Below are 27,422 nucleotides of genomic sequence, written 5' to 3'. Positions count from 1 at the left end.
ACCAAGCCAATCCAACACAACATTTATTATTGCAGGAATGAGGGCCTTCCGGCTTCTGTGTGGGCAGGAAGCCACGGACCACAGAGGTGCAGAGCAGACACACGATGCCATGACCACCGGGCTGGTGTGTGGATGACACATGGGCCAGGGAGAGCCAGGGGAGGCGGGGGTGGGGTTCCGGGGACGGTGGCCATGACAAGGAGCCGTGAGTCAAATAACAAGAGGATCCAGCACGTTGTAAGATATAAAAGGCAGCAGTAAGAAGGCTGTGCTTTCGCTTTCCGGTCAGCCAGAGCGGAGTTCCAGTCCTGCCGTGTGACAAGGCCAGCTACCTGCTCTGGGAGGCTCAGCTTCCTGGTCTGGGAAGCAGGGGCAGTCCTTCCCCCCTTGCCGGGCGGATGTGAGGTGTAAGGGACCCATGAATGACATCTCTGAGCCTAGTTCTCGCAGTGGGCTCATCACAGGCAGGCAGCGGAGGGCAGCTCCCACAACCACAGGGGTGGGTACGCTGGTGGCAGTGCCCTCGAATCGCTCCCATTATCCTCGGACCACCCCACGTCGGCGGGGACTCTGAAGACAGCTGTGCTCCCCAAACTAGAACTCCATGTCACATCTGCACCGGTTACCTAAAGGACCTGGCAGCTAAGAGGGCACTGGGGGAGGGGACCGCATCCTCAGAGAGATGCCCGAATGGGGATACTTAACCCGGAGGAAGCTGACAGCAAGGCTGGAACTTCAGGCACTGATGAGGTGGCGGTGTCGGATGACCTTTGGGGATGGGGGAGTGCAAGGCCTTTGTCAACCACGTTCCCACTGTATTGTCTGGGAGTGGGTGGTTGCCTTCCTCATAAGTCATGAGGGGGCGGAGTCACTTGAGTATGCAAATTTACTTCCATTGATTGGCAGAGAGCCTTTAGGGGAGGAGTCTGATGGCCGAGCTCCACCCCACATCATCCTGGGTGCACCTTTCAGGGCTCCCTCTCCCCAGGCAGGCCCTAGAGCAGTGTTCTCCAGGGCTTCTGGGCACTGGCCTGGGGGCCAGGACAGCCTACCAGCCCAGGGCTGGGGCCCCTGGCCCCGGCAGGCCTCTGTCCCCCGGGTACCCCGGGAGGGCGGGCGGGTGGGTGCGGGCAGGTGGAGCCTCCCTGCGCCCCTGGGCACCCGGCGGTCAGACCAGGGAGTCTTCGGCCTGGAAGCTGGAGGAGCGGCGCGTCCCCGGGCTGACGCGGGTCAGCATGGACACCTGTGTGCTGCAGGTCGCCCCGTTGCTGCCCCCGGGTGGGTGCTGGTATTTGGGGCCCAGGCCCAAGATGCCCTGTAGGTTCCAGCGCCGCCACTTCCGCCGCAGCTCTGCCTGCACCTGGGAGAGGGAGGGTGGTCACACCCACAAAGCCTCTCCCCCCAATTCCCGGAGTTAGGATGCCTGAGCCAGCCAGTCGCATGCTCTTGGGGAATCTAAATTCAGAGACCCCGATGCTCCCTTTGGGGATACAGAGTTGGGATACTAGGGGCCAAGGTCAAATCAAAGCCTTGGAGTAGGGGAGGAGGGAGGCAGAGAGGGTCAGAGAACGCAGTCAGGGGGATGGAGAGGGGTGCTGCCTGAGGGTGGCTGCATCCCCATTTCCTGTCCTGCCCTCCGGATCACTTGAGCTCGTCCCAAAGGACCCTTTGTAACCAGGGCTTCACTTTACCCAGCCTTCCCCGGCTGCGCCCACCCTCCCCACTCACTCTGCGCACAGGCCCTCAACAGGCACCTGTCAAAACTCTGCGTTCGCGTAAAACGCAGATCCTAAGCCAGCAGGTCTGGCGAGGGCCCAGAAACCAGCATTCTTAACTAGGTCTTCGGGGCCACCATGGAGTTACCAGTCTGAGGACCACGCTCGGCGTAGCCACGTTTAACCCATCCTCGCTCTGCTCACCTCCCACCAGCGTTTCCGGACCCTGGACCCCGAGGCCCGGGAGGGGCTTACCTCGCCATTGAGGAAGCAGTAGAGGACAGCCACCACAAAGCCCTGGGAGGAAGGGAACCGGGTGGTGAGGCGGGCAGACCACAGGCGCCCCCAGCCCTGCCCAACCCCGGGCCCCGGCCCTGTGTTCTCCTGGTTAAGCAAAGGCGAAGCACACAGCAGGTGCTTAATCAATACTTATGACGGCGGAAAGCCTGGAACCCAGCGGCATGGGGTGGGATCCCCTCCCCCCTTCCAGCCCAGAGAGGAATGCAGCCTTCGGTCACCAGTTCGTACCTGGAAAGACCCCACGGCGAGCTCAAAGACCAGCTTCACCTTAGCCTCGAAGTGGTCGGGGAAGAAGGCAAACACGGTGTAGTGCAATCCAAACAGGGGGATCAGCAGGAGCGTGGACTTGGCCAGCCTCCTGGGGGCAGGGAGGGGCAGGCGGTGAGTCGGTGTGTCCATACCTGTGGGCAGGACAGGCCTCCACAAGGAGATGGGGACAACAGCCAGGATGTGCGAGGAAGAACTGCTGGCCCCCTATGATGGGGAGGGGTCCTGTTCCATATCTGGGGTGTCTATGCCCTCCTGCCCCCCAGCCCTCTGAGGCTGGATGAGTGACAAGGTCGTCCAGGCTCTGTGGCAGCCAATGGGGAGGAGTTCTCAGGCAACACGAGAACCTGGTTCCCTCTCCAGGCCTCAGTTTCCCCCACTCTGTACAACGGGGTAAATGTATGCTCCACATATATAAACGGGTGACTCAGGAGTGCTGTGGGTGCTATGAAGCGCAACGCACCCGGGAGACCCATTCTCTACTGGGAGAGGTCTGAGTGGTGGAGGGGTCTCCGTGTTCCTCTCTCCTGCCTTGGCGGTCAGCCCAGGGAAGCCTACTCCCCCGCCTGAGGTCCCACAGCAAACGGGGGCAGGGAAGCAGGCCCTGCCCCTCCCATTCTTTAATGGACCTGGTTCCCAGCCATGCCAACATCCCGAGCACTGCCCACCCCTCCTTGGCTGCAAACCCACCCTGGCCGCTGAGGCTGACAGATGGAAGCTCTTTTTAAATTGGAGGCTTCTGGGGAGGTGGAGAGTGGGAGCTGACAGCCCTTCTTGGGGAGCTCCGTCTCCACCTCCTGCCCCCCGCCCCTCTGCCTGCCGACAGCTGTTCGGTTTCCATCTCACCCACGTGGACCTGGCAATGACCGGCTTTCTTTGCTGCGGATTCTAGCCCTTTCGAGTAGTTGAATGTTGGGAAAAACAAGGCCCACAGCAAAAAGCAGAGCGTGAGGGTGGGCAGGCCTGAGGTCCTACCCCTTGGCAGACTGCCGCCCCCTGCAGGGCCTTCCCTTCAGCAACCGGGAGAAGCCCCGCCTCCACACCCAGCAGCAGAGAGTGCGGGCACCCTGGGAATGCCCATCTCCGTCTCCTGTCTCCTCCGTGAGATCACAGGAGTCCAGAATAGAATCCTCACTCCAGCAGCTCAGGACGTTCCAGCCGGGAACCTTAAAACCACAGCACAGACTCCACCAAAGAGAAGCCAGGCCAAGAACGTTCTAGAATCCCAGGACTAGAGGCCCTTGCAGGATGCCCAGGCTTGTCTTGTCTGTGCAGTGCTGATAATCTCCTGTTCCCATCTATGGGCTTGCAGACTCCTACTCACCGCCCCACAGACGCCGTTCTCTAGTTTCTTTTGTTCTGTCTTCAAGCCCATTGTTCTCACGAGAACCTGCCTGTTTCTCCAGGCCGCCCGGGGAGCTCCACAGGGAGCAGCCCTCAGACCCTGCTAAGCCAGGAGCATGGCCGCTGTCCACGGAGGCAGACCAGGAGAGGGACGCTGGGGGCCGGGGTCAAGGTGCCCTCCCCCTGCCATGCGACATACTCCCAAGCCTTTGAGTGGAGGGCGTGTGTGTCACTTCCTCGCTTGTAAAGCAGGAGCAGTTCAGAGGGGACGGTGGGGTGAAAGGAGATGATGGATGGAAACCCCTGGCACATGCCTGGCATGCGAACCGCAGATGTTGCTATTATGACTAGCAAGCCCTGAGTCCTGAATATGGCTGCCTTGTTGGTAGATTGGGGGCTCCCCAGGGCAGGGCATTCATCAATTGCATCTATTGGCCCCTTTCCTGTGCCAGACACATGCCAGGGACTGGGCACCCAGCGTGGACATGACACAGGTTATCTACTGTCTTTTGCAGCACCCAGGCTCGGCAGCAGGGTGCTGGGTCAGATCACCTGCCAGCGAAGGTGGCTGCAGGAGAAGCAGATGGAGGACTCACGAGCCTGGACTGGTGGGGCTGGGGCAGAGGACACGTGTGGGCTGAGCCAGGCCATGGGGCAGAGGTGGGCAAGAGCAACGTGGCTTTTTGGTGACTCTGGAGAGGGGCACAGAGGGGACGTGGGATGCTTTGAGGACAGGGCATGGGGATCCTGGGAGAGCCAGGGCACTGGCGTCACACTCACGAGTACGTGCTATTGTCACTCTTCCCGATGTTTGGGGGCTGCAGCTTCTGAACCAGGATGCGGATGATGCGAATAAATAGGATGAAGTTCACCTGGCGGTGGTAGGCCAAGGTTGGGTGGTCAGACAGGGAAGATTGTCCAGCTCCCTGGGTGGATGGCCCGTCTCATCCCTCGGGGCCCTGCTGCTCCTCCATCTTACTGGTCCCCTAGCTCTCCCCACTTTTGGGCAAGCCATCTGGGGACTCTACTTCCCATCCCTAAGGCCTGGGCCTCCCAATCCTTCTCCTCTACTCTAGAGGAAAAACGCATCCCTAAGGCTGTGGGGGGTGGGGGGTGGGGGGAGACACCCTGTGTTAGGCATTGGGAAGTCTAGGTTTCAGTTCTGACTAGACTGGAATTTCCTGTGTGACCTGAAGCAAGCTGACTACCCCATCCGGGCCTGTTTCCCCATTTCTAAGCGGCGGGAGGAGGTCTTACCAAGATGGAGGTGAGGATGGGGGCCCTTAGGATCCACCACAACAGTGAGGAATTGATGGTGTCCCAGCATCTGGGCAGGGGATGGGAGGAGAGGATGAGAGAGGTTGTCCTCAGCCAGAGAGACAGTCCGCAGTCCTCCCCGTTGTCCCCAGCTCTGCCCCCGGTCCCTTCAGAGGCATGGGCCCAGAGTCTGTTGCTCCCAAGCCCCCCCTCATCCCACCCAGGGGATCTGCCCCAAGGGATGGCAGCCAGGGGGAGGGGGTAGGGTGACAGCTCACCCATAATCCTCAAAATGGATCCTGATGATGGTCCACACCATGGTGAAGATGCTGGGCACCCCTGTCAGGGCCGGAGGAGAAAGAGAGGAGAGGGTATGGGAGGCAGGAGAGAGGGCATGAGGGAGAGATGAAGGAGGAAGAACCAGAGAGAGGGAGGGAGAGAGAACAGGGTGCGTTATTAGGGCTGTGCCGTATGGTTGCATCGGTTTTCACTGTGCTCCATTGAGGATTAAAACTTGTATGTCTGAGGGGCTGTGCCCACCCACAGGGAGAGTCTTCTCCGGCCCTGTGTTTCAAGGGCCGGAGGGTCCATGGAAAGATGTTCCTAGAACCTGTCTATCCCACAGCTCAGCCCTGGCGCGGTCCCAGGGCACCTGCCCTAGGTCACACATTTAGGGGACTTCTATCAACCCTTGGCTAGAGACTTGCAGGTAGGACCCACAGTCCAGCAAGACCCACCCCTTAGTAAACTCCCCCGGCCTGGTCTCCTATGTCCCCAGCCTGGCAGCCCTCCCCAGAACCATACCCCAGCCGATGAGTATGTACCCCCAGAAGTACTTCCGGTCGGAGAAGAAGGAGACTACAAGCAGGGTGTGCAGGTACAGGCCCTCCACCAGCAGCCAGAAGAAGTTGGCCATGATACAGTACTGGAATAAGACCACCACGGCCTTACAGCCCACCTGCAGGGAAGGAGGAGAAGAGGGGTCTCATTGGGGCTAGCCAGGGGCCCCGCGTGCCCACAGCCCTGTCGGGGTTGCTGTATAGCCGTGTGGGGATGTGAGCTCTGGCTGGGGAGTTATTTTTCTGTTATTTTTGCATTATCCTCTTAAAAATATACTCGGTGGTTTCCCAATTATCCTTGATTTGAGATCATCTGATGGTTTGGAGTAAAATTGTGGTTTTAATAATCCTAGCAATTTATCATCTTATCTATCCACCACCTACCCATCCAACCAAGCATCTTCCTACCTATCCATTTATCTACTTATTCACCCACCAGACATCCATTACCTACTCACCCATCTATCTATTCATTTACCATCCATGCAATCATCCATCATCTATTCATCTTTCCATCTATCAATCCATCCACACACTCACCTATCTACCTTTCCATTCATCTTCCTATCCACCCACTAGACTGTTGCTTCAATCCATCTACTACCAACCCGGATACCTAACCATCTATCTATTCATTCATCTACCTGTCCATCAACCTGCTCTCCATCCATCTATCCATCCATCCATCCATCCATCTACCCACTCACCCCTCTACCATTATATATCCTTTCTTTTTCTTACTTTATCTATCTATCCTTCCACCTACTCAGTCATCCACACACCTATTTACTCAGCCAGCCATCTACTTACCCATCCACTTAAATATCCCTCCCCCATCCATCTTATTCCAATCAGGAGTGAAGGTGGCTATAAGAGGTGTAAGGGCAATTCTTGCTCCCATTTGCAAGAGTCCACTGAATGTGTGGGGATGTGGGCTCTGGGCTGGGGAGTAGGCCAGATACGAGTGTTGAGGAGAGATGAGGACTGAAAAGAGAGAAGTGGGGTGGGGAGAAGAAATGAAAAGAAGAAAAAAAAAATGGAGAAGGGAGGGATGGCTATTCCTCCTGGGGGCCAGAGGAGCTGGTGAAAGAACGGGTTCCCCAGGTAGGTGAGGACAATGGAGGAGTTACAGGCCACCCTGAGTAGGGCAATCAGGGGCTCTGCGTTGATTAGAAGGTCTCCTGTGCTCTCCTAGAAACAGTCTCCCATTTCAGATCAAGCCCAGCCTCCTGTGAGCCAGAGCTCAAAGCCACCACCTCCAGGAAGCCCTCTAGCATCTATTCCTCCCAGTACCTGGAACGCAGGGTCCCACTCTTCCTTCCTGTGCCCTTGGCTTTGAAACATCCTCAGAGAACAGCCTACCTTCCGTTGTATAGTTGCTTTAGGAGAATAACTCAGCCCTTTACAGGACAGTTTATGTGCGTTTTTCCAGCCTTCGAAAAGCTTCACGGAGCTGCTAATGAGTCGGGAAGCCAGTCTCCACAATTACCCTTCACCAGTGAGCAGCTGGTGGCTGCCGGCAGCTCCCCAGGCTCTGCACTGACACTGCGTACGCCTGGGGCCTCGGGGGAGCTCTGGGAATGGCCAGGGTGGCTCCCCTGGGGGTTCCTTCCCTAGTCCAGATGCCTGAGATTCCACTGGCACAGATCACCCCTGGGGAGAAGGGACTGCTCCCCCCTGAAGCCATGCACTGTGTCCGCCATCACTCATGGAGTCGGGGCCTGAGTGGGAGCCGGGGCTGGTCTCCAGCTCTCTGTCCGAGCACGAGGACACTCCTGAGCTCAGATTCACCTGCACGCAGACCCCTCAGTGACAGCGATGAATTCTCAGGTGCTCTGTTAATTTCTCTTCTCGGGGAAGCCCCCGAACTTACCGATGCCAGGGGAGAACAGGAGGGGGGGCTGTGTGTGTCTGGACTGGCTCCACATGGCAAGGGGGTGTAGGAAGGGTGGCGTGGTGAGCAGAGCCCGGGTTTGCCGATGGCAGGGGGTAGAGTTGGAAGCAAGCTTGGAAGTCCTTGCACAGATGGGGGAACTGAGGCAGGGAGTTTCCTAAGTCACATGTGGAGTTAGAACAGATGTGAGGCGGCGGCTGTGGGCTCTGGCCATGAATTTATTTCCCACTAAGGAGAGACGTTTCTCATTGGTGGGGGCAGGTCTTCAAACCCCTATGTGGCTGGGCACCACCTCTCATTCTGGAGACAGGAGAGGATTCAACGAGCTGCCAGGCAGGGTCAGGTGGGGGTTGGCCATCCATGGAGAGGAGAAGAGGGTAAAGGGGAGAGAGAGAGAGAGAGAGAGAGAGAGAGAGAGAGAGAGAGAGAGAGAGAGAGAGATGGATGTAAGATGGATGAAGGAGAGATAGGACGGTGGCCAGGTCCTCACCGAGGCCCCGGAGCAGATGTCTGACTCGCTGTCGTCGAAGAGGATCAGGTCCTTGATGAAGACGGAGGCTGCCCTCAGGATGAAGGACATGAAGAGGTGCATGTGGATGTAGTTCCGTGTGCAGTGGAGCTTCCTGGGTGACATGGGCAGAGCTGGGAGGCCGAAGGGGCCTCGGACCCCCACCCAATACTGTCAGTGCTCTGAGCAAGGGTACGGAGGAAGGAGCTCGTGGCCCAAGTGCTGGTCCTGCCTCAAAGGGGGCCCCTGTCCCAGGTATTCCTTCCCCGACTGACCGACCGACCAACTGACCGACCGACCGACTGACCGACCGACGGTGGCAGCCGGGCCTCCAATGCCTCAGCCTCCGGGTGTCTCAGTCCAGAGCACAGGCACCACCTGGTCCCCTACTCCCAGGTGCAAGGCCATTCCGTGGGGACTAGGCTAGGACAGAGGAGGCTGGACCTTACCTGAACAGGCTCAAGATGGCCATGGCAACCAGAAGGGTGGTGAGGGACAGGCCGTAGCCGATGGTGTAGCCCATCTTCACGAAAACGTAGAACCTCTGCTGCTGCTGGCAGAGGGAGGTGGTGAGGATCTCCGGTGGGGGAGGGGGTGAATGCACCTAGGGGTATGGCAGGGGTGGGGCGCCCTACACATCCTGCCTGCCCATCCCTGCCTTGGCGGAGGAGGCTGAAGCCCAGGGCCCCCTTCAGAACCCAGACCCAGTCTGCACAGCGGAGACAGGACTGCCTCCTAGGGAGGGGGCTGATGGTAATCGCCCTCTGCTCCTTCATGGGAAATGTCAGGGAAGGAGAGAGAAAGACCTCACATGTCCCATCTGTCCACGTGTTCTTCGGTCACCCCCTCTGTGCCAACTCCGGGCTTGGCAGCTTCGGGAACCAAGACTGCCTGCCCTACAGACCGCACCCCAGGACTTCGCTCTGTGGGGAGGGAGGCACGCCGGGCACGGAGAAGGCAGAGAAGACACTGTGGGTGATCTCACATGTGGGGCTCTATCTGAGAAGGGTGTCTGGGGCGGGACAGATGTCATCACAGATACACAGATACACGCACACACGGGCTCTCACACTGAAGCAGCGAGGGCCGCTAGCTGAGAACGCCCGTTACACGCCAGCTCCCCATCAGCATCCCTGCCTGGCTCCTCACAGTGGCCACCCCGTGGCTCCTCACAGTGACCACCTGTGCTCTCCCCTGGCTCCTCACAGTGACCACCCGTGCTCCCCCGCTCTGGGGCAGGTCCCTGTCCTGGGACTGAGGGGGCGGTCCCGTCCCCGTCCCTGCCCCTGACTGACTGTTGGTTCCCTCCAGGACCTGCTCCTCCTTTTCCTTCCCCAGGTGCCAGGGAGGATGGTATTTCCCTCCTTTGTCATGTCCGGGGCCGGAGCAAGGTCTCAGCAGGCAGTGGGTGGCCTGGCCAGGGGGTGCGGCTGCACCTTTGGCTGCTCTGAGTTCTCCTCAGGAAAGCACCCTCCCTCATCAGGGGGAGCCAGGGGACAAGCCCCTGGAAAGGCGGGCCTGGCGAGGGAAGAGGCGTGGGGAGGGCAGAGCCCAGGGGTCCTGGCTCCCGCACAGCCTGCCACCTCCTCCCCTCGGTGGGAGAGAGTGGAAGGAGCCTGGCGGGGGTGGGGTGTACTGAGGCCTACCTCGTCCAGATCTGGTTCTTTGCCAGCCATGCCACAGGCAATGTCGTAGGAGCCAGGCACCAAGTCGGTCCAGCCCTCGTCCGTACAGCTGCGGCTCACGTTGTGGTGGCCTTGGGGGAGGAGAGAGGTTGAGGCCAGGAGAGGGGCAGGTCCGTGGAGTAGGCGTGGGTCCTGGCTGTCCCTGCCCTCAGCCCTACTCCCGCGAACCTCTGCTGTGTCAGATTGCCACCTAGACCCCAGGGCATCATGGGGGAACCTGGGCAGGGAGAAGGGCCCCCTCTACCTCCCAGCCCCTGCACCCCTTCCTTCCCCGCTGCCAGGGCATTCCTGGGCTCAGCCCTGCCCCTTGTCATGTCTGAACCTGACCCCAGGTGCAATATAAGTTCTGATTCTTATCCCAGCGAGCTTGGATCCTTGGCTCTCTGCACGATCCCTGACCCCTTGCCATGAGCTCAACATTGACCCTTGTCACAGGGCCTGGTGTGGCAGATGCCTTCTTGGTCCTGTGGGTGCAGACAGCAGCCCTCTGGCCTGTCCACTGCTCCTGGGCCAGCCTGCCTGGGCCTCTGGGCCTGGGTTTCCTCCCACACCTGGTGGGGCTCAGGTGAGGAACCACGGGTGAGACAGGAGGCAGGCGGGCGGGGCTGGGGGACACCTGATAACAGTGCTGAGCTCTAATCCGCACAAATGGAGATGCAGGGAGGGCCTGGCGGGGGAACCTGCCCAGGCAAAGCAGGATCTTGGGGCTCCAGGCAGCTTCGGGATGGTGGGGGCGGGGCGAGGGGAGGAGGTGTCCTATAGACCCCCTTCACACAGACTTGAGTTTTCCCAACCAGAATAGCCATCACCCTAAAAGAGGCTCTTCAAATAGCTGAAGGTAAAGACGGGGTTGAAGGTGTGTACACCAGGACCTAAAGGACTAGGCCCCAGGTGCATTCTGGTGCTTCCATGACTCAGTTTGGGAAAAGGACTTCTCCCTAACCCTCTGCCGTCTTGATCTTCCGCAAGGTCTCTTCCGCTCTCATGGTAGAACCGGGTCCCTTCCAGCCCTTCCAGGGAGAACACGTCTTCCCGAGTCCTGGGACGCAAGGAGCTGGCGCTGGCCTCCCTCTCCTCCCTCCCCTGCATGTCCCATTGGCCTCACCCCTCCCCTGCACGTCCCATTGGCCTCACCCCTCCCCTGCACGTCCCTTCCTCACAACTTCCCTCCTTGGAAGGCAAGGCCAGCTGCTCACACCCTCTCCATTTAGCTGCCCAGGAAAACCCACCCTGTTTCCTTCACATTTCCAGCCCCTCACCCTGCCTGCCTCCGACCTCTCTCGGTCATTTTCAGAGACGCTTGCACGGCCAAGAGGAGCTGAGCAGGCTGCTCCCTGCACAAGGGCGTCTGGCTGGTGGGGACGGGGGCTCAGTGTTCCTGTACACTCAGCTTGCCACCAGGTGGGCCTGTGAGAGGCTGGCTCTGTCTGGGGAAGGGCAGTCCTTTCCTCATGGGCACAAAGGCACCAAGGTGTGGGCCCCGGGAGGCTGGCGGCCCCGGCATTAGTCAGACGGTGGGCTGTGGTCCAGGTTCTCCAGTGAAGGAGCTGCTTTGATCATCCCAGCAGGGCCAGAAGGAAGAGCCGTCAGGAGGAATGCAATTAGCGGGCGTGGGGAAGGAACGCAATTAGTAGGCGCTTCCTGGGACCGAGGGGAGGCCGGGTGCCAGGCTCCGCGGATGGGGCCTGGGGGAGTAACTCATCTCCTACCGGCCCCAGGGTTGGGCTTCCCTGGAGGAGTGCTGGGCGGGGTGGGTGCCCTCTGGAACAGGACACGCCTGTGATCACTCCCGGATTCTGCAGGGAGGGCATGGGGGTCTCTCCGTCATGGCTGAGGACACGCCCCTGCGGGGGGCAAAACTGGCCTGCCCCAGAGAAACCATGTGGTCCCCCTCCCCATGCCTACTTTACAAAGAGGGAAACGGAGGCCCAGAGAGGAAGAGGCCCCCTGGAGTGGGCGGTGCCCAGAGGCTTTGTGCCGCACCCTCCGGATCCTTAGCCTATGTCCTCCCTGCCCTGCTCCGGTCCACCTCGTCCCACCGATGTGGATGCTCTCCGGATGCCTCCCCCCCCCCACAGGATCTCTGCGTGGCGGCTCCCCCCACACTCCAGGTCTTCAGTTTCTGTCCCCGAACATCTGCTTTACAATGCGCCCCATCCCTCTCCCCCCTCCCCTCCCGGCACCGCTGACCATTGAGGACATGTGTGTGTCTTCTCGCTCAAGGTCTCTCCAACTAGAACGTTAGCCCCCTGTGGGCAGATGGGGTGTCTGTTTATGCCCCCCTCCACTGCCTGTTTGCCTAGTCCCGTGCTGGGCATGTTAGTAGGTGTTGAATGAACATTCACTGAGTGGAAGGGTGGCTGACGGACCACATTATGCTGTCGTCAGCCTCTTCGCTCACTAGCAAGAAAGCCCACTTCCTCAAGAGGCTCCGTTTTCTTTTCTCTCCTGTAGGTGAACACGCGTTTAGGCAGAGCACGGCAAGGCGTGGAAGCAAGGCCACGCGGCGGTTTCACGGAGTGGGAGAGGGCACCGGCTCCAGGCAGCGAGAGACTGAATCCAGAGCAGACCCGGCCAACGGAGCCCGGGAGCCATGATTTAATTAAGTACCTGTCAGCCCATCAGTTATTAATTGCTGAGCAAATATTTAGCGAGCCCTTCCCACATGGTTATCTTTAGGCGAAGAGTTAATCAAATCCCGTTAAGTCCTTCCAAGACCTGGTGCCAGAGCATCCTCTTCCAGGAAGGCGCCTGGATTGCTCCAGCCCCTTTGACCCTCTCTCCCTTTCCTTTTCATTCCCCCGGGAGGCGAGACTCCACTCTAGTCCGCGCCACGTGTGCCCCCCAGCTCCCTCGCTCTTACCCAGGGCTCTTACCTTGAAGCGGGGAGATTAGATTGTAGATGAGGGGACAGGCCAAGACGACCACCTGGCCCCGCGGGGTGGCTGGCCAGCAGGTGATGTTGTCCCACATCTTGCTGCAGCCTGTGGGGTAAAGGCAGGGGACCCATGGGTCAGCATGGCCATCAGGTGCCTCCAGCCGCTCTTCTTCTTCCTCCTCCTCTTCCAGGCTCCCACCTCGAGGAGCCTGTGGTCTGAGAGGGGAGGCACAGCTTGCCCAGGCTGTACAGGGACCATCCTGACAGGAAGCAAGAAGGAGGCAGACTACAGCTCCACAGGCCTCCTGCAGGGGCAGAGCACCCCGGGGGACAGCACTGGGGGGTTTCTTTGCTGCAGATTGGGGGCCTCACCCTGCATTTGGTGGGCAGGCGCCAGCTCCAGCATGGCCCTGCACAACCATGAAAGGCAGAGCTTCTGCAAGACTTTCAAGTGAGCCACTGGGCATGGGCACCGGTGAAATCCTGTTGTAAGGACCAGAGCCTGGACTCACCCCATTCTCCATACAAACATGGGCACTTATGGCAAGTCTAACACGCACAGTATCCCCCGAGTGCAACTACTGAGTAAAGGGAGGGAAGGCTGGGCTTGGCGCTTTCTAGACTTTACTGAAAATTGTTTAATGTTTTGGGAAATCACGTTCCCTACAACAATGCTGCCCAGGGAGGCAACCACCGTCTATACCAACCTCCACCCATAGCTCCCCCATTCCCTGAGCTTATGTTTATAGACCCAACCTTCTTATCTCCCAGTGGGAACGGGCCTGGCTTTGTTAGATAGTATTTAATTATAAGTTACTGTCCTTCCTTCTTTTATGTTACAATTAGAACGTCATTTTAAAAAAATGAATGCGTGGCCCCAGCTGGTTTGGCTCAGTGGATAGAGCGTCGGCCTGCGGACTGAAGGGTCCGGTTCTACTCTGGTCAAGGGCACATGCCCAGGTTGTGGGTTTGATCCCTAGTAGGGGGTGTGCAGGAGGCAGCCAATCAATGATTCTCTCTCGACTGAACATAAACTGTGCACCTAATGGATGAGGACAATGGGGGGTGGGGAGGGGGCGGAAGGTGGGGTGGGAACCTGGTGGAAGGGGGAAGAAATGAGGAACCTTTGTAATAATATGAACAATAAAGATTGATTTAAAAAAAAATGATTCTCTCTCATCATTGATGTTTCTATCTCTTTTTCCTTCTCCTTTCTTCTCTAAAATCAATAAATATATATATTAATAAAAAATAAAAAAAATGAATGTGTGTCCTGAATGTCATTTTATAATAGTAAAGGAGGCATTAGACAATATATTTTTTAAAAAGGAGGAGTTGTTTATGGTGCGGTGATGGGTATGTTGGGGTTCAGCTAGTTCTTGAGGAGTCTTCATAAAACTCACAAAGCAAGACGATGCCCCCAACTCAGTGAAATTGTGACACGTAATGCGGGGGGGGGGGGAGGGGGGCGGAGGTCGGGGGTGAGTTCAGAGGAAATCCTGCATCACAGGCTGAGTATTAGCCCGAGACCTGGTGGGGGCGACGGGTGCACAGTGGGGTCGGAAGAATCTACTTTAATAGGCAGATGCAAATGCCATGGTTTTGCCTGTTCAGGGTCTGGCGCCTCACAGGGACTAGCACTCCTCTGCCCTCCCCTAGGGAGGTTTAATTGTCTCTTTGCAGCCCTGCCAGTCCCATAGCTTTGTTCAGGAAACCCAACCCCTGAGCCAAAGTCAACGCCAGCTGAGCCAAGCCCAGCCCAGCCCAAGTCCGAAGGTTCCCGAGTTCCCAAGAAGGGGGCCTGGGAAGAAAAGGCGGAAGGATGTCCCCACTTGAGGAAGAGCCGGGCCAGCATTGGGGAGGAGTACCGTCCAGGCCTGCAGCAGCCAATGGCAGCTGCCGCTGAGGCCTGAGGACACCTGGGCCCCCAGGGCTGGCCCAGGAGCACAGCCTGCCTTCCTCTGGGATCCCAGAACTTCTGCCTCACCCTGTCCTGAGGCTTCTGTCCTCACTGGTTCCCAGTCCCTCCTTCACTCCTGTGCCAACCTCTCTGGGGGCCACAGCCACGGCCACAATAGGGCCAGTCAAATCCTGCTGGCTGTGCAAGACAGTTCATAATACCAGTCAACACTCCTGGAGCCTTTGTAAGTGGGAGGAGCCATTCCTCCCTTTTCAATAGACCACTTACTTAGTCGTCCCATTTTAGAGATGAGTTACTGAGGCACAGAGCAATCAGGGAACTAGCCCAGGGGCGGGAGGGGTTGCTCCCTCTCCAGCAAACCTCTTGCTCTCCGGTGCTGAATGGCTGGAAGCCGATTCTGTGGGGAATTTTCTCTGTGGGGAATTTTCTCTGTGGGGAATTTTCTCTGTGGGGCTCTGTGTTGCCTCCCTGACTGCGCTGGGCTCCACCTCCACCAGAGGCAGCGCAGAGGAGGGAGACCAGGCCCTGTCCTTGGGGAGGTCACACTTGGCCTCAAGGAATCTCAGTGCCACCAGGCTGGGCGGTGAACTGTGCTGGGCGCAGGCCAGTGGGCAGGGCAGGGGAGCCCGGGAAGAGAGGCGGGCAGAGGGACGTGGTCCGGGGAGCTTCCTGCAGGAGGCAGCAGGGTCTGGAGCAGAGAAGAGGTGATGGCCAAGAAAATGCTGGGCATCTGGAGGCCTGCTGTCCTGGGCTGGGCCTGGATGTATTCTCTGAGTGTCCACCCAGGGAGACCCACCACGTGTCACCAGGCCCACAGAGACACAGGGCCCGGCTGGCTGTGTGTGCCTGTGGGGGTGGGGAAATGGTGGGGGCAGGGGGGACTGCCACCTAGCAGGAAGGAAAGATCAAACAGGAGCCTGGGGTGGGGGATGGTGAGGCAGAGTGAGGACCTCTGCCAGGTCATTTCATAGACCTGTGTGCACAGAGAGAGACACACTTACTGACAAGCACTCCCAGACACACAGAACCACAGACACATGCAAACATACATACATGTATGCTCACTTGGACCCAGAAAGACCAGACACAAGTAAACACAGGCACAGAGACATGATTTGGACACATATGCATAGACATGACAGCTTATCACAGACATTCACACTCACACTCTCAGCACACCAGGCAGATACACTTGGGCACGCCCAGGCTGCACAGACACACGCTCTGACACACAAAGACACTCCGAGTCAGACATGGAGCTCAGACCCCAGAGGCACAGAAACAGAACCAGGCAGACACGAGCCGGGAGCACACACCTGTACCTGCCACGTGCAGGGCCCCACACAAGGTCACGGGCAGACTCACGGCCCACTGACCCATACCTGCCCTCCTCTGGATCCCCAGCTGGCTGCCTGGTGACAGGGTGTTTGTTGCACCTGACAGGCACCCGGTGCCAGCAATGACCTCATCAGGATCACAAGGGTGGCCGGCCCTTGGGGCCTGGGAGGGATGCAGGGGGGCCTCCAGTCTGGGGTCCGGGCCTCTCTGAGTTGTCCACGATCCGGATCGTACAGCTGGGGCCCGGCTCCCATGCCCCGGGGGGAGCATTGGCAGTGGGCAGTACCCCTGGACCCAGGCTCAGTCTCAGGGGCCCAGGAGACAGGAGGCCGCCCCTCCTTGAACTGGGCGAGGAAAGCTATCGGCAAGGCTACTCACACTCACTGATGGTGCAGGAGGAGAGAGCCTGGGCGCCAGGGCCAAGAAGGAAGGACCCGGAGGGGTCACATAATTGTCAGCCTCAGAGGCGGCAGGGGACTGGGGAGCCAGGAAGACATCACCCCACTTTTCCCAGAGAAGAGGGGTAGGGACCGCCGAATACAGAGGTAGCTGCACTCACTTTTCTGAACCCCAATTCATATACTCTCCTTAGGCAACAGCTGGGAGCTCCCCAGGCTTGGGGTGGGTGATGGGAGCATGGAGGTCTGTTGGTGCCTTCTTTGTCTGGCTCCTCAGCTTTTCCCAGCATCCTCTCCTCACCACCCCGCAGCCCCATGGTGCTGCCCCCTCCAACACTGTGCAATGAGTGCGATGCGGATCTGGGCTCGCACTGTGAGAAGTGGGGCTCCTCGGGGGTCTGCAGAGCCCCTCTTCCTACCGGGGGCCGGCTCACCTGCTGTTTCATTCCACAGCGGGTCCGCCTCCAGGCACTGCCTGTGCTCCACCTCGATCATTCGCATGAAGTCACACAGCTCCTGCTTTGAGGCCCAGACGCTCTGCAGGACAGAGACAGGGAGGGGACCGTCAGCCTTGTCCATGGCCCACAAACTCCCAAGAGCATGGGTCAAGCAAGGGAGGCCTGGTCACTGGACTGACCTGGGTTCCCGTCTGAACCCCAATCCCAACCTCGACTCAATCCCAATCCTCACCCAGACCAAAGCCTGACCCTGACCTGGATCTTATCCAAAATGTGTTCCTTGTCCCCAAAGCTTGGTCTGCCTTGAGGACTCTGTCATGGCTTCCTGGTGGCTCCCCAGCCATGCTGTTGGTAACAGCTGTGTCTCTTTGAGGGTAGCATGGCCCACCGAGGCTAGAGGGCCTCTCCTTGGAGCCCAGAGTTGGTCCACGGATTCTGCCATTGTCCAGCTTGGCGGGCACCCTAGAGTCCTCTGTCCGGACCTCAGTCCCTGTGACGGGCGGGGCCCAGCTAGTGCCGCCTCGTTACAGGGACTGGACCCTGGCCTCCTGTTCCTGGAGCCAGACCGGGGAGGAATCCAGGAGCCTGGCTGCATCTTCCCATCTGCCCCCATTCTAGGAGCCTGTGCTCGTCCTCAGGTCACCAGCTAGAAGGGCACACTAGCCCTCGTTGCCAGACCTCAACTGCCTCCCTCTTAGCTTTTGAATAATTCAAGCTAAGTCAGATCTACTATTGGGGGTGGGGGGTGGGGGAAGGGTTAAGGCAGTAAGGGAAGCCCTCCTAGGATGGCTTGCCACCCACCAGGCCGCCTCTGTCTCTGGAAGGCGGAGAGAAGCTTGAGCTTTCTCATCCCCTTCCCTCCCCTCCCCTCCTCTGCACCCTACCTAGCGATCGGGGGTGGGGCCAGACCTGTGTGCCAGTGGAACATTGGCACTGGAGCCAACATGTAAGTAGGGGTGATGGATGCCTAGGAACAGCTAGAAAATTCAGGTCTGGGGAGCCGTTGGGTGGGGAAGGGCGGGTGAAGGCCTCCAGGAAGGAACTGCTGGGCCGGTGGCAGCTTCTGCCTGCCTCTTTGGCTTTAGGGAAGTGGCTGCTGCCCCTGGGAACCGTATCAGCTTCCTCATTTCTGCTTAGGGAGGAGAATGTCACAGTCCCGAACGGCACCGGGGGAGAGTCCAGCAAGACTGTGCCAGAATCAGATTCTCGGTGTGTCTTCCAGCTTGTCCTCCTTGCCAGGGGACAAGGTCTTCACCTGCCTCGGCCTCAGTTTCCCTGTAGGCTAAATGGGCCTTAACTACCTCTCCGGATGACTGGAAGGGTTCTTGTAGTGGGAAGACACAGATTGGAGGAGTTCCTCCTTATTTCCTTTCTTTAAGAGGGTCCCCATCTAGCCTGTAGGCACCACGGGTGTGACTTTGACCACTGTTCTAAGAGAATTGCCCCCCCCCCCCCCCCAGGGATAAGTGCCCTGAGTGCCAGTGAGCTAGCTCTTCCCTGCTGCAGGGAGGGGGGTCCAAGCTGAAGCCTGACCATTCCGTGTCCAAGGGCCACACGGCTCAGTCCCTTCCCCCTCAGCAGCTCTCTCATCCCCTGTGGAAGGAAGGCTTGGTGGAGCCTCATTGTCAGAGGTCCCCAACTTTCCCAGTATAGCACCACAGCTGACCGCGCCCAGGTCCAAGGGAAGGACTCCTTATCCAGGATATGTTCCAGACTCCCCCGCATCCAGACCTCACTTGCCCACGTGCCACAGGCCTGGGAGCCACAGTGACCTTGGCTTCCATCTTGTACCATTCACTTGACTACCCAATTGGAGTAAAGACATTAGCTGATCAGTCACTTAAAACTTGGCACATTGAAAGTATCACGGATTTGTTATGGAGAGGATGACGTTATTTGTATAACTTTCAAAGAAAGGATATGAGCCTTCCAAGGAAGTGCACTGTGATCCCTGTTTGGCGTCATGTGCTTCCTCTCTTGCCCATAGGGTTATTCACATGAAATACTCCAGATGCTCTGTCCTAAAGGATCTGTGGCTGGCTCAGGCATGGGAAGAGTGGTGGCCAGATGGATCCCAGAGGTGGCCTCTAGAAGAGGAACCTGGGAACTGGCTACTCCAGGTTCGGTCCCACCATCTTGCTTGCTTAGAGGGAAGCAAGTCCCTTCCCAAAGTCCCTTCTCAGTCCCATTGTCCAACAGCAGCAGGGTTCAGTCTGCCTTCTGGCCCCTTCCCACCCTTGCCTGCCTCTCCTTCCCATTCCTACCTCTTATCTCCCACACGGTAATGGATCTATTGGATGGTAGTGGATCTATTGTTGCTGCCTTCTACCCTCCTCTGGTGCCATGTCCTCATCTCTATCTGGGAAACCACCTTTCCTCCCACTCCTAGTTCATGGGTTTTGATGATCTCTCTTCTAAGGAACCAACATGTGACCAGACTTGAGCCAGTCAGAGTATTCCTGGCCACAGTGTCTGGCACATGGCCCAAGTCAAAGCCAGGATGTTCATTCCTGGGACTATGGATTAAGCAATTAGGGAAGTGGATTTGTTCTTTTCCATTGGACTGGAAACCTCAAGGAATGAAAGGGCTGGAGCTTCTTCTACCATCTTGTTGCCAAGTGGAACGCAATGTGGTAGGTTTTGAGTGCCACACAACAAAAAGCAGAATACAGAGACGGAGACACACTGGGCCCTCTTGACATGATCGGCTTCCCTGGGCAGCCATGCTTGAACCCAGCCCTGCTCCCAGCAGCATGAGTCAATACCTTTCTTTACAACTTGAGCCAGTTGAGTTTCTGTTTCTGTAACCAAGAGTCCAGACTTGAGCTCTGAGGACAGGGCAACGGATGCCCTCACTTGCGGGGCCCTCTTAAGCAAGGGTGTGGCTGTTTGACCAATAACATTTCTTTTCCAATCACTGAGGGCTTCAGAAGATTCTTGGTGACTTCTGCCTGCTATCATAGTGGGGGAAGGATGTTGGGTCAACTGCTCTAGCCAGTTCTGCTGCCTCCAGCAGCACAGACACAGAGCACTGCTGCACAGGGAGGTAGGAGCACCCAGAGTAACGGGGATCTGGCGGCGGTGTCTCTGAATAAAGTGGGGGTGGTCTGGGAAATGAGCTCTGACTTCACCACAATGTAGTTGAGTGCTGGACCCCATCTGGAAACAAGGACCCAAAGAGGGCTGAGGTCACCCAGCAAATGAACATTCCTAGAAGGGACCAACATTTCTGAACATTAGTCTGGACTACATCAATCTTTCTCCACCATCTCGCCTTGGGCCATCTGGTCAACCATTGCCCTTTGGGCCAAGGCAGCTCCCTCTAGCCCTTATCACTGAGGAATTCAGGCAGACTTTGGACTTCCTCTTCCACTTATTTCCCTATTCTAAACATCCTCATTATCCCTCTGGACTCCAGACACATGAAATTGGAAAATTCCCAGCTGGATACAGGCAAGCCTGCTGATCCATGGAAGGGTTCCACGTAGGACCTAGCTGGGGCGTGGACTTCATAGAGAATGGCTAGTAGAGGTGGGAGGGTCTTTGAGGATGTGTAGGAGGTGGATAATTAGAGGTGGAGTAAGAACATTCCAGAAAGTAGGAGCTCTGTGCACAGAAGCATGGAGGCATGAAAATGCTGAAAACATTCAAGGTTGCAAGAACCCTGGTGTGGCTGCAGCAAGGAGCCCTGGAAGCATCAGGAGATAAGTTGGGAGATATTGACAGGGGCCAGGCTTCATCAGTTCCTGCCTGGACTGGTACAGTTTTCAGTCCCAATACTGACAACCTGAGGGATCTTTATAAAAATGTGTATCCCCATCCTCATTCTCCTGCTTCAAATCTCTGATGGTTCCTATGGCCTAGGAGTCAAAGCCCACACTTCAAAATGCATTCAAGGCCCTTCCCAAGCCCACACTTCAAAACACATTCAATGCCGTTCTCTCTCAACTCGCCTCCTGATGCTCCATGTGGAGAAGAGAAAGCTGGGCTTTCCCACGCCCTCAACAATTACTGCGCTGAGGTCCCAGTGAGCTTAGAGTCAGCCTGGCCTTGAAGCTGGGTTGAGGCTGGAGAGTTCAGGACATCCTGGGTCCCCAACACCTTCTCTACAATAGGAGTGCCTGAGCACAAAGAAGGGACCTAAGCAAGAGTGAGGGAGTCCATAGCATCTCTTCAGTCCTGGTCCTCTGTGTTCCCTGCCAAGGAGTTGGCTGGATGTGGGAGGTGACGGACAGAAAGTTGGCGGGAGAATCCTGACTCTCCGGTTGGGGTCAAGGATTAACCCAAGCCTGTTAATTCCATCTGCTCAGCTGGGGGCCCTCCTCTCTATCCCCATTGTGAGGGGCTTGGGAGAAACCTTGCCTTCTCTGCACGCGGCGTTCCTGAGATTTGGGGCAAAGGCTGGGGAGGCTGAAGATGCTGGGAGTTGAAGCCATTAGATGCTAGGGGCTCAGAAAGACAGGGAGGGCCCAGCTCCCATGTTGTAGGCCATCCCCAGCTCCCTCAAGGGGAGCCTGAGACCACAGCCTTGAGTCAGAACCCCCAGCCTCATCCAGGCAGGAGGAGTCAAGGGAGACAGAAGCAGTATGCTGGGGGAGCACTTTTGAGGAGCACTTCATTGTCTCAGAGGCGATTACCATGCAGCAGATTGGATTAGGTGAGACAGGAGGAAACTTCCTGCCTGCAAATTACCGAGCACTGGGAGCCACGTGAATAAGGGGGCTTGTTCCTGCCGGGGTAGGGATGGTTGGAGGAGTCTGGTGATCGGGGAGTAGAGGGTAGGGGGCTCAGGAGTGGTCCCACTTACCATTCCCCCAATACCATCTTATATCCCCTATTTCTTTAGGCCCACCCCAATTGAAATAATGGGGCAACGAAGAGTCCCAGGGGAAAACCGAGGACCCAGAGGGAAAGGCACACAGGAGCACATCCCAGCTTCCCTGGTGGACCCCCTCCATTTTGGCTTTTGTGTTGGAGTTGGCAAGGAGATGGAGGTCTTGCAGCGGATGGAAAGTGGGGAGAGGTGCAGGAAGAGAAGAGGGTGAGGGAGGGGTGTGGTGGGGACACACGGGAAGGTAAGGCAGAGCATGGAACGCAGAAGTCACAAAAAGGAGGAGACTCACCCTGGCTTGGCAGAGGGCGTGAGAAGAAGCTAAAATCAGACCTCCTCTTAGTGGGAAGGGGCACAAGGGAGACTTTGGGGGGGGGGGCGCGCCAGAGGAAGTGTCATCAGGTGATCTGGGTGGTGGCTACACAGGCGCTCACATGTGTGACCATGCCCGAGCTGTCACTTTATACTTGTGCATTTTACTAATTAAAAACTGTCTTGAAAGGCCCAGGGCAGCATGCGGCACCCGTAGCCGCACTGGAAGAAGCAGTTCCCCTTAGGGAGACAGCAGAACCAGTTAGGCCCACAGGGTCTGGAATGCGACTGTCTGCCACTCCCTGGGTGGTGACCTCAGGCCAGGTATCCCAGCTCACCTGTAAATGGGGACAAGGACAGCACCGCCTACTTCCGGGGCTGTATGTGTGGAGGGTCACAGGGAAAGTACACTAGGGGACAACGGAGAAGTGAGCAGTAATTACCCACATGCCAGGCCAGCCCCTCATGCCGGACTGGCCCTCCTGGAACCCCAGCCTAACCCCAGCCTTAATGTCCTGCGCAGGCTCAGGCAGTCAGGCTGTCCCACCCCCTGACTAATGGCAGCTGTGCCATGGAGGTTTCCAGTCTGGCAGGTCCCCTCACCCGCTAAGGTAGTCATTTCTCTCCCCTGCCCTGTATTTTTACATCCTTTAGCCAGCGGTCTGAATCTTCCCTTCTCTGCAAATCCATACTTTGCCAAGCACACCTCCCCCTGGGGAAGGCTGAGCTCTGGCTGGCAGGAGAGTGGAATGAGAACTAGTGTGTGTGGAGCAGGGTAGTAAGGAAGAGGTGGAGACAGAGATGCAGGGGTGGGCTTGGGGCGGGAAAGAGCTTCCCAAGGCTCGCGGTGGTACCAGGAAAGGGCTCTTGCTGTTAGAGAATGCAAGCAAAGACGATCAGCTTGGGGTTCAGCCTGGGTTCATCCAAGGGCTTTTCTTGCAAGGTCTACTTAGGGGCACAAGTCCTTCAGGATTTCCTTGCAGAGGATCACGGTGGCATCCCGAAGCAGGGAGCAGCGGGACTCTGTTTTAAATCCCCGCCCCTTGGAAATCATCTTGGGCACCCTTAGGACAGCCCTCAGTTTACAAGCATGAGGTCTGTGGGTGATGTTGGTGTTGGGGTGGGCTGGGCACCAGCTCAGGGGGCCACAAGGTTGTGAGTCCCAGAGACACCAACACTGGGCTGCTGGTGACCTCCTTCCTCCTCTGATGACTCGCTGAGCAGGAAGAACTTGCTTCTAAGACAGTAAGAGGCATGTCCTAAAAGACAGGGACCTCACATCATGAGCCCCATGAAAGGGGGTGCATATAAAGAAGGACCCTGTCCAGGGAAGCCCCTCGCTCAAGGCTCACGCTCCCTGCAGCTTGCTCTGCAGCCCCAACACGACACAGGCAGGAAAGCTCTTTGCAAGGAGACCAAAACCACGGATAATATTGACGCTTGATTCCAGGGTTCCTGGAGAGATCTGAATATTAGATCTTAAGGAACCCTGTTAACTTTGTGAGTTGTGATTGATGGTATCATAGTTATAGAGAAAAATGTCCTTTGGTTTTTTTGAGATTCATTGTAAAATTATTTGGGGTAAAAGGTCATGATGTCTATAATTTATCTTAAAAATACTTCAGCCAAAACAAACAAACAAACACACACACACACACACACACACACACACACACACACAAATGATGCAAATATTAATTAAGGCTAAAGATTGTTAAGGCTAATAACGGTCAAACCTAGGAACTGGGAGGGATGAGTGCTAGAAATTCCTATGCTGCCATTTTTCTGATGTCACTGCAAAAAATGAGTCTTTCCATGTGTGTTATGCTATTCTTTACATTTTTACGCGTGTCTGAAAATTTCCCCAAAGCCCCCACTCAGTTTCATTCTCTTTTTCTGAACTATGTCTCGGGTATGCGAGGGTTTTCACACACAGCACATTTTCACACACAGCACATGTCACCATGTGCAGTGACAACTGCATTGTGTAGGGAAGTCACACAGGGGAGGCTGGAGTCGGGGAGGTTAGGAAGAGGGACCGAGAGAAAGGGATGGGGCTTCGGTTAGCCCCTGGCTCTATTCCTGCATCCACAGCCAGCGGGACCGCAGTGAGGAGGTCGGGCAGGTGGCAGGTGCTGCCCAGGTTGGACTGCCACTGAGAATGCCCACCATGTGAGGAAGCCCATTGCCTGTCACCCAGCCCTCCCAGCACCCCCTACCTTGGTTTGGAGTCTCACCCCCCTCCCCCAACTGTCTGGCCCTCTTACGAGATTACTTCGTTTCCATGACTCCCACTGCCTGGGGACCCCTGGAGGGTCTGGGCAGCTGTGGATAGTCCCTAAGAGCCTAGAAGTAGATGGCTGGGGCAGCATGCCTATGGCCAGGTGAGGCCAGCTACCTGCCTCATAGGTGAGTTAGTGCAGTGGTCGGCAAACTCATTAGTCAACAGAGCCAAATATCAACAGGACAATGATTGACATTTCTTTTGAGAGTCAAATTTTTCAAAACTTAAACTTCTTCTAGCGCCACTTCTTCAAAATAGACTTGCCCAGGCCGTGGTATTTTGTGGAAGAGCTACACTCAAGGGGCCAAAGAGCCGCATGTGGCTCAAGAGCCGCAGTTTGCCGACCACGGAGTTAGAGGAACCACACCTTTCCCAACCCCCGAGCCATTCCAGGCTCTGGGGGGATCTAGGGGCTTCCTCCTCCTTCTTCTGGGGTCAGGCCCATTGGTTCAGCCAACTGAGGCTGTTTCATGATTTCAGGAGGAAGGTTGGCCTCTTTTCATGGACCTCCTCCAGGGAGCCTTCCCTGACTGCTCCTCTCAGAGACCTGGTTCTGGGAGGCCGCACCCCACACCCATCAGGACTCTGCTTCCTAGGTCACTGGCTGTGTTCTTCCCCACCAGCCTGGGAACCTTCCCAGGTCAAGGCCCGGGTCTGTCCCTCCACTGGGGCACCCCTCCCCCCACCTCTCGGCTGGGCATTGCCCAGAGCAGTTCTGCTGTCGGCGAGGAGCCCCTGTGCCTGCTGACTGGCAGGTAGGGGCAGTGGAAGCCTGACAGGTGGCCTTGGGGTGGACTTCCTCCTCGGAGACACTGCAGGTTTTCTTCCCCTGTTTTTGCTTCCCTGTTCAGAGATTTCCCCTTCCCAGCCTGAGGTCAGGGCACCATAAACAAAAGTGATAAGGCCTTGGGCCTTCAAACTGAACTTTGCAGCTGCCACTTTATAGCTCTGATAACGTTAGTCCCACCCCCCCTCTCCCCCCTTCCCCGTGCCACTTCGAGTCCGCTGGAGCAGGCCTGCCTGATGTCCATTCAGTGCAGGAGCAAGTGGCGTGGGGAGAAGAAGAGGGAACTGGGGCCTCTCCCTCCAGCCTGTCCTCACTCAGTCCTGGCTGAGTCCCTTCTCCTCCCTCTGTGGGCTCAGCCCTGCACTGGGCTGTGGGGACAGGAGAGGAGACAGACCTCAGCCCTTGATCCCATAGGATGGTCAGAAGGACCCAGGCTGGGAGGTGGGGAGGGGGGGTGGGTCTGAAGGGTGGGGTCAGAGATGGGAGGGCTGAGTAGGCTGGAGCAATCAGGGAAGGCTGTCTGGAGGAGGAGGTATAAAGTGAATACGATGTGGAAAGACAGAGAAGGGGAGGCATTGGAGGAGCCAGACTCGGGCGTCTCAGGAGGTGGGGGGCAGACGTGACCTAGCATGATAGGAGGGCTCCTTAAAACCACTCTTCACCTGGGCTAAGAGGCCTCCAGGGATGGGGGACCGGGTGCCAGTGGTCATCCCAAGATTCCTGGCCCATCCAAGGAGAAATTGAGTGGTCGGAGCCCAGGGTTGTAAGAGCCAAGGGGTTGCTGGTGATGTCTGGAGGCTCCGTAATATGGAGGGGCTATCAGTGGTACGAGAGCTGTGGCTTCCGGTCCTGAATGTGGCAGGGGTTTGAGTGCTCAGGAGCTGGGTCTCATGGCTGGCAGTGGGAGGAGGGGAAGCACTTGCCAATGGTCACACGGTCTGTGCCCAGGACAGGCAATGAGCTCCCCGTCCCCAGGGTGTGCAAGACACCAGTGAGATGGAAACACAGATCCCTGTCCTGGGGGAGGTGACAGTAAAGGAGGTAATCATGGGATAGAAGAGATTAGATCAACATACCCCACCCACCCACCAGCCAACCTGGAGCTGGTGTTGCCTGACCTGGAACCCTGAAGCTTGGGGTTCAGGCCCTGCACAAGCAGCAACCCCCGACTCCTCAAGTCCTGGGGGAGGGGAAGAGAGAAAAACCAACCGCAGCCCAGGCCTGATGGGTAGGGGACAGGTGTGGCTCCGGTGTCTTTGGGCCTCACCGTACCCATCGGCAATATGGGCCTGAATCGCTTTAGTGTCTTTAGTTCTTCCTTGATGTTAGAAGGAGATCATCCATGTGTCTCCTGCCTCCACTAGGATCAGCCTGGCAGCCTCGGTGAGCCACCTACAGACATGCGAGCACACCCACACATGGGGCACGCTGGCACACATCAGGGGCATACCCATACCCATACCCATGGGGGTGAAGCACAAGTGACAGGAAGAGGGAGACCGCCGCTTGCTGGCTGTTTGCCCCCAGCTCAGCCTTCCCCATGCAAGCGGCTGGTCCATTCTGGTAAACTCTCCTCGCCCCCCTCACTGCCCGGATGTGCCTTCCACCTTTGGCTCCCTGCCTTTCACCTCTGCTAAGCGAGGAGGCACAGAGAACGGTCTGCTGGTCACCCACCTGAACCCCAAAGCTCCTTCCCAGCCTGGCCTGGGGTCCCCAGCGCTGGATCTGGGCTGAGACGTCATTCCTCCACGGAACACACAGCGAACGCCCCGCAGACACCTCTCCACGGGCACCGCGCACACACAGCCTCCCTCTCACCCACCGTCTACCGGACCGCCCCTGTCAACCGACCACAGTCCCAGCGCTGCAGCCCCTGAGCTCCCGCTCCACGCACCCCCGCGGCCACAGCACGGAAGGCGGGTGTGGAGCGCGCTGGCACCCACTGCCACCCGCCGGCGCCCCACTCGCAGCGCGGAGCGGAGCGGGCTGCGGGCTGTGCGCCCTGCGAGGGACCAGGGGCGCCCGGGACCAAGTCCCTCCGGTCCAGACACGGTCCGAGGCGGCCCCGGGGGGAGGCGAGACCCCGAGCCCCGTGCCCTCCCTCCCCGCACACCGGCGGCTGCACCAGCAGCGCGTCTCCCGCCGCCGCCGCCCCCACCCAGCACCCAGCTGCCAGGCTTCTGGGGGGCCCGGCGGGCACTCACCGCGGGGCGGAGGGCGCAGGCGAGGGCGCCCGCCAGCAGGCACAGCCGGAGGGCCGGCAGCGGGCGCGGCGGGCGCATGGTCCGCCGAGAGCCGTGCCCGGCGGCCCCGCGCCGGCAGCGGGCGGGCGGTGCTCCGCGGTCGACGGCGGGAACCCGGCTGAGTGGCGCTGGCGCGGCCGCCCCGCGCGGAGAGACGCCGCTC

General features: G+C 57.8%; 1 protein-coding gene across 2 annotated transcripts; it reads right to left on the bottom strand.

Moving 5' to 3' along the window:
• On the bottom strand, positions 1-27,422 carry VIPR1 (vasoactive intestinal peptide receptor 1). 2 transcript variants are annotated; one of them, XM_084901834.1, is made up of 13 exons: positions 27,221-27,422; positions 16,779-16,881; positions 12,686-12,793; positions 9,771-9,880; positions 8,574-8,674; positions 8,107-8,239; positions 5,688-5,841; positions 5,162-5,222; positions 4,884-4,953; positions 4,407-4,498; positions 2,244-2,373; positions 1,971-2,012; positions 1-1,360 (listed from the first exon to the last, which is right to left on the bottom strand). In XM_084901834.1, the coding sequence occupies exons 1-13, from the start codon at positions 27,296-27,298 to the stop codon at positions 1,169-1,171; spliced, it is 1,374 nt and encodes a 457-aa protein (XP_084757960.1). In that variant the 5' UTR covers positions 27,299-27,422; the 3' UTR covers positions 1-1,168. The 2 variants fall into 2 exon arrangements, with proteins under 2 accessions (XP_084757960.1, XP_084757959.1); XM_084901833.1 differs by having other exon boundaries at positions 8,574-8,677; positions 27,221-27,407.

This window comes from Pipistrellus hanaki (assembly GCF_964339955.1).
Source record: "Pipistrellus hanaki genome assembly, chromosome: 13".
NCBI classification, from domain to species: domain Eukaryota; kingdom Metazoa; phylum Chordata; class Mammalia; order Chiroptera; family Vespertilionidae; genus Pipistrellus; species Pipistrellus hanaki.
Note: the sequence above shows the minus strand (reverse complement) of the source record. Positions and strands in the feature narration are given on the sequence as shown.

What these genes read in the sequence shown, in the direction of transcription:
- VIPR1 (XM_084901833.1), bottom strand. Translation starts at nt 27,298, where the DNA reads ATGCGCCCGCCGCGCCCGCTGCCGGCCCTCCGGCTGTGCCTGCTGGCG. An exon ending in GCCATCTTGAGCCTGTTCAG is followed by an intron (nt 8,240 to 8,573) that starts GTAAGGTCCAGC and finishes CATGTCACCCAG; the next exon opens with GAAGCTCCACTGCACACGGA. An exon ending in ATCCATTTTGAGGATTATGG is followed by an intron (nt 4,954 to 5,161) that starts GTGAGCTGTCAC and finishes TCCCCTGCCCAG; the next exon opens with ATGCTGGGACACCATCAATT.